The sequence below is a fragment of the Populus euphratica genome, unplaced genomic scaffold, assembly GCF_000495115.2.
Source record: "Populus euphratica unplaced genomic scaffold, PopEup_1.0 scaffold323.1, whole genome shotgun sequence".
Classification (NCBI taxonomy): domain Eukaryota; kingdom Viridiplantae; phylum Streptophyta; class Magnoliopsida; order Malpighiales; family Salicaceae; genus Populus; species Populus euphratica.
Window position 1 is genome coordinate 249,779 of NW_011500128.1, and position 6,806 is coordinate 256,584.

The 6,806-nt window shown below is 28.1% G+C and overlaps 1 protein-coding gene across 1 annotated transcript; it reads right to left on the reverse strand.

The window, feature by feature from the left end:
- Positions 1-388: 388 nt before the first annotated feature.
- LOC105110328 (protein RALF-like 24) lies at positions 389-1,100 on the reverse strand. The gene has a single exon (XM_011005327.1). The coding sequence runs from the start codon at positions 938-940 to the stop codon at positions 548-550; it is 393 nt and encodes a 130-aa protein (XP_011003629.1). The 5' UTR covers positions 941-1,100; the 3' UTR covers positions 389-547.
- Positions 1,101-6,806: the final 5,706 nt, after the last annotated feature.

Consider the following 6,806-nt stretch of genomic DNA (forward strand, 5'->3'; position numbering starts at 1 on the left):
CATCTTCCTGTGGTAATCCTTGAATCTTGGCAAAACTCAACCTTTCATTCCTTGGTTTCTCACAATCCATCTAGTAAGGTGGATGGATATTGAGGTAGAAATATAGAAATTCCATTTACTTTGCCTCTAATAACATATCTGGAAAAAAGAAAAGAAGGGTCTGGTTTATGATCATTTCCAATATTAAGCTTTTGCTTCACAACCTTTCATTTCTTTAATTGGTACAAAAATGATGCACTAAAAGGGTAAACCAGTGACTAGTTAATGAAAAGAAAGATAACCTCAAATCTTCCGTAGAAGAATGCTGAGATTTCCAAAGGCATGACATCCTCAAACTCCCCAAAATAGGCATCAACTAAATAATGTATAAAAAGACACCCCAGATCTGCCAAAAACTAGGCTAAGAATTTCATTAATATAGCAGATCAAAACATGATTCTCTTGAATTTACATATACAGACTAGAAAATCCCAAAGGGATACAAAATCAAGAAATGCAGTAGCTCATTACCAATTCCACAAGATCATGTCAATTATACTATTTTCTTCTAATTTTTAATGTCCTTGATGCTTCTTGCACACCTTGTAATGACCTCACAGCCTCTGCTATAAGGATGAGCCTGTCTAGCATTACAGTCATAGTATGATGCTCCTGGTTTATCACAGGGAACCAAGTCCCTCCTCAGTGTCTCATAACTTATGTACTTCTTTTGCATCAGCAACGCTCGCCTGCTGATCTCTGACTCCATTTCTGGCTCTTCAAAGCACTCTCCAATTTTCTCTGAGCAACCCTTACCGACAATGACATCAATCTCACTGGTTTTCAGTGAATTGAGGCCTGAAACTGAATCAGCATTGCAAATTGTGAAAAGGGCGAGGAGGAAAAGCAGTGAAAGGTAGAGTAGTGTGGGAGTATGAGGGAAAAGCTGGAGTTCGGACATTTCTTTTTGGTTTTCTTGAATTGGTTGGAGTTAATGTTTTCTTCTGGGTTAAATTTTCCTGTGGAGGCGTGTGAAAGTGAGATTTCATGTGGATGGATGGGTCATTACATAGGACAAGACATTCAAATAGTTCCCTTCACAAGTGTTGAGCAAAGTTGATGGGGCTTCCACTGACATATGATGTCAGTTTATCCTGCATAGGAGATCTTCATCACTGACCACTTGACAATTAAGGTCCATTGTTGCTGTGATAGCTTGAAAGTTCAGGAGGGCTTGTTTGGAATTGTAATTTTATATATGTCTAGTATTATGATAATTTTTGTAGTTATGATTTAAAAAATAAGATAAAAAAATTATTTTTAGTTATGATTGGTTTGATTAAAATTGTGGTTGAAGTTATTGTTAAGAAAAAATAATATCCAATATATTTAGTTAAAAATATAGTTGAAATTAATGTTGATAATAAAAAAACTAAAAAGAACATATAGTAATTTTTTATTTTACAATTATATTTATGTGCATTTGATTATTAATGCATTGTAAAAAAAACCATGTGAATTACAATGCTAGTTTTATTATTTCATTAAATCTACTATAATTTCATTATGAATATAATCTATTTTATTTTTTTCTTATTATTTTTTTAATTGAGATTTTTTATTTATTGGATTTGATCCCTATTTATTTTATTGCTATTTATTTTATTTGAAATAATTTATGAATTTTTTTAATTTTATTCTCTTTAATATTTTTTGTCTGTCAAATTTGATTTTTATTAATTTGATTACTATTTGAAATAATTTATGAAATTATATTTTTTTAATTTCATCCTTCTTTAACTTTTTTATTTGTTAAATTTGATCTCCATTCTTTTAATAAACTTGAAAAAATAAAATATTAATAAGTTATTTTTCAGCTTATTTTTCATGACATAGTTAAACATTAGAAAGTATTTTTCAATTTATTTTCTATTACACTACCAAATATCAAAAAATAATTTATATTTTTTTTTATAAAAAACACTTTAAAAAAAATACTTTCCTATGTGGTGAATTTGTTTATTCCTAGTCTTGGTATTTTAGATTTTTTGAATTCAAGAAAAAAAAATAGGCTAAAATTTTCATGTAAATTACAAGAAACTAAAAGATGTAGAAAACCTTTGTATATACACTTAAATTTATTATGGATTATAATAGTAAATTGATAATTTTACCCTTGATAAAAGAATCAATAGAACTGGTCTTAGAAGGTAAAATAATATTTCATAGGGTTTATTTGTAATTTTACATTTGTTAAGGGGCATCTTGGTCTTTTCTCTTTTTTTTCACTGTAAATAACTTGATAACCTTAAAAGTACAAAAAAAAAAAAGAACACTTCCATATGCCCTAGGAGCTTCTTGATTTCTTGATTTTTCTAAGCACAATGTAATGATCCAATTGAACTTAGAATCAAAATTCTCAAAGCATGGCTTTAGGGGCTTTTACATCATTTCATAAAAGTTTTTTCATAATAATTATTTGGTGCTAGGGATAATGTGTTAATTTGATAACTAAAATAAAAAAAATAAAAAAGTTATTGATGCATGTGTTAGCTGCTCCGATATCTTCTGGTGATACATACAACTAATTCTGATGGTTAAAAATCATTTTTTGCCATGTCATTGCATTTCCTACTGCTTCCTTTTACTCATGCGATGACGCGTGTAAGCTATTTTTCAGCAAGATAATACTAATAATGTTTTTTTTTTCCTTTCTCTCTCATTCCTTGAAATTTGCATTGCTCATTTAAAATTTCAGGGTAGTCTTTTTAGTTACATGTATTTAAGTGTTGATCCTTATTTTTTTATTTGTAATTTTTTCCTTGGCCCTTCTGTAGGTTTTCATTTAAAAAAAAAACATTCATTATTCAATCTATATTTATTATTTTTTGTTTCTTCAATTTTAGTCATAATTCCTTTTTATTTCCTAGTTTTTTTTCTTGTCCCTTTAGTGAACATTCAATTACTTTCAATCTTGTATTTTGATAAAAAGAAACTAATTTTTATTTTTTTAATTTAGTTCTTATTCTTTTAGTGATTTCTTCTTTTAATTATTTTGTAAATTTAGTTTTTCTTCTCAATTCAACCCTTCAATCTGAAATTATCCATCCTCTCATTTGTTTTTTTTTCCCCATTAAAATTCATCCTCATTCATTTAATTGCTATTTGTTTTTGGCATTTTGTGTGTGTGTATAATTTTAACATTTAACATTTGATTTATTGAATATTGAGCTTTGTAGGTTTTTAAGGTTTGGTATTTCCTGATCAAATAGCTCGAGTCACAAGTTTTATAAACTAACATGGGTTGATATCGATTTTTTTTTACTTATTTTATTTTTTGATCTCATTGCTTAACATTGATTTCTCTTTTTCTTCTTCTTTTTTTTTTTTAACAAAGTAAGCTTCATGGTTTTCTTTGTTTTCCTTTTTCTCGGGTTACCTGGTCTCATAAACTAACTTGCGAGTTTTGGGTATTGACCTGAGTTGACTCAAGTCTTTTTTAGTTTATAATTACTAAAAATTTATCCTTTTGTATGAATGATTTTTTCTTTTTCAATTTCATAGTTCAACATTTAATTAGTTAAAAATTGAGCATTAAGGATTTCTAAATTTGGTGCTTCTGGTCAAATAACTTGGGTCACGAGCTTAATAAGGGTTGTTATTGTTTTTATTTATTTATTATTATTTGGGTTGATAATTTAGCTTCTTGATTGTACTTGGATTTGAGATTCGATGGTCCCAATTTTGAAATATTAAATTAGGGTTTTTTATGCTATTAAGTTAACTTATTTTATTCAACTCAGTCAATTGAATTTCTTTTATTTTTTTAGAAATCCTAGCATCATTTTAACTTTGTTCTTCTTAAGTCCAAAAAAATTTGGGCTTGGTCGCAGTGTTATATCGATCATCGATATAAGTTTACCTGAGTCACTTTTTTGTTATTTTTTTAAATTCCTTTTGCTTTCAGCCTTCAATATTTGATTTATTATAATTGGACCTTTCAATTTGTTTTGATGTGAGTTTCATTGTTTTATCATGATCTCACACTTAATCATGATTTTTATAGGTTAACTATTGTTGTCTTGGATTGATTTAATGTGTTGCCATCTTAATATTTTATGTAAAAAATATGTCATTCAATATGTTATAATTTAAATATTCTAAAAGTATTTCGACCATTATGCATTATTTGTTTTTTACTTTTTAATGTCTTAACATTTTTTAGACAAAAAAAAAAATTGCCATGTAGTGCGGGCAAAAAACTTAGTCGATACCGAATAATATTAATACATAAAATATTATAATTATAAAATTCAATCTTGTAAGTTAATTCGGATACTCACTGATTTAGAGATTAATCTAGATCAAGTTTTATTTCAATTTGAATTTAAAAAGAAAAAAACAATGTTGTTTGTCTTTTAGAAAAAAACTGAAATGTTGCTCTCTTTTTTATTTAAATTTGAATAGATGTTGTTTTGATTAAAAAATTGGACTGATCTACAAACGTAACTTTGAGTTGATTGAGCCACAACATTTCATTTTATTAAACGGAGATAACTTATGAATGTCTTACCATTAAAATCAAATTAAAGAATTAATATCAAACGAGAGCCCTTGATGAGCATCAAACTAACAACAACATTCTTGGACTAACTCTTTAAACTTGTTTAGTAGTGTTGTTGTGGTCATTTTTAAATAATTTTTTATATCAAGATACATTGCAATGATTTTTTTATTTAAAAAAATTATTTTTGATATTAGCACATTAAAATGATTAGAAAACACTAAAAATAAAAAATCTTTAAATTTTTTTAAAAACACTTTTAAAATACATAAACAAATATACATTTTATTTTAAAACAAATAGGGCTAGCAAGTAGAAAAATATAGCAATACACTGTAAGAAGGGAAAAAAACTCTAGGCTTCACATTGAAGTTCTAGCAATTATACACCACCATTAACATTAAAATATCTTAATAAAATAAATTTAATTGCATAAAATAATTATTAATTATAACTAAAATTTATTACATGAATTACACAAAGATGATGGGCTTCTTTATTCTTAAGCTGCTCTTATATTTGATTATTATTAATAATTTTTTTAATATTATTAAATTTATCTTATTAAAATGTTTTAAACAATAACATAATATCATTATTAAAATCTTTATGTGTCTTTAGATTTTGCTCTTCCTTTCCTTTTACTTTCTTTTCATTGTAATTTCTCTTAGGTCATTTAACAATTTAATAAAATTGCACATGCCACTTCCAATTATAAGTGTTGTTGTTATTGGTGATTTGTTAAACTTTAATTTTTTAAAATATTCTTTTGCCTGAGTTAGTAAAAAAATAACTCGTGAAGTTTCAAGTAGTTTCGTTCAAAGCTCTGATGAGGCAAATGAACCCAGTAAATTCTACTGAGTAGATGATTTGATTGATTCAAGACATGTGCCTATGACTCAGGGTCACAGACATACAAGTATTTAAAAAAAAAAATTATTTTTATTTTTGTTTTTTTATATTTTCAAATGCTTTTGTTATATTAATATTAATATTAAAAAAATAAAAAATAAAAATATATTACTATAATATATTTTTAAATAAAAAATATATTAAAAAATAATCATTATCATAAATCAAAAACATTATTCCTCTGTGATGCCAGCTACTTGGCTATTATTTAGTTAGTGGGGGTAAAGGGTATAATGAGAGGGACCAAGCCACCGTCACCCCTTCAGTAAACTTTATTGCAAAAGTTTGTAGTCAATATAGTGAACCCTCTCAGCAGCTATAATTCTTCTGGGAACAAGTTTTGACTGCCTGGAACTGCCCTTGCACTGCCGTAGAGTCAAATGTTTGCTTGGGCCTCAGCGCATCTCAGTTCTAGGAAAATGTATCTGGATGTGCAGATTCTACAGGTTTTTTTTTTTTTAATGTTAAATTAATATTTTTTTATAGTTTTAATGATCTAATATAAAAAATAACAACTGAATTGAAAAAAAGCATGAGTTATTAAGTTATTGCATTAATTATTATTTTTTTCTTTTCCTTCTTTATTACAAGTGTCGAGATAACTAACTTCGACTAAAAACCCGACCATGTTAAAGTTTAAAATTCTGATTTTCTTAAGTACACTCTGCAAGGTTTAAGAAGTTCGCCCGCATCCTATAGCCAACTAAAGGCACATTTGAAGAGCTTATACTCAAGCTTTGTATGTTATATATACGATTGATTATGGCAATGCAGGATTTTACGAATAGGACTAGCTTCTTCACATGGATCAACGTTCTATCATTGTGACAAGTCACATTCAATATAGAATTTCTATGGTTTCTAGGGCTTCCATATATATGAATTTATGTGTTAACTGCCCCACTTTATAGGATTGAGGCAACTCAATTCATTGGCCCCTTTCTGGTCTATTTTTCTTCATATGATTGCTCCATGACAAGAGTTCTGCACAGAGGAGGTATAGATGGTTCTCTATAGAGGTTGGAGTAAAAAACTGAACATCCAAAACAGTTGTAATGCAATTGTTAAGGTGGCATGATTGGATTATGTAATTTGGGCCTTTTTCTTCAACGATATCCTCAATACTTGCCGTCCATATTAGGGTTTTCTTGTTTTTTTTTGCGCGTGCATGTGAAGCCATGACACTACCTTTAACAGAAGGATCAACAACCCACTAAATTTAGTTTCTCTAGGTGGGCAATTGCATTGGGGAGGCTATCATTGCATACCATTAAGGATTCCCAGCTGGGGGATTGAACACGTACCTAACAGTGTATATGGAACTTATCTTTCAGCGGGTAACATCATCACA

Coding starts and splice junctions, on each gene's coding strand:
- LOC105110328 (XM_011005327.1), bottom strand. CDS start 940: ATGTCCGAACTCCAGCTTTTCCCTCATACTCCCACACTACTCTACCTT.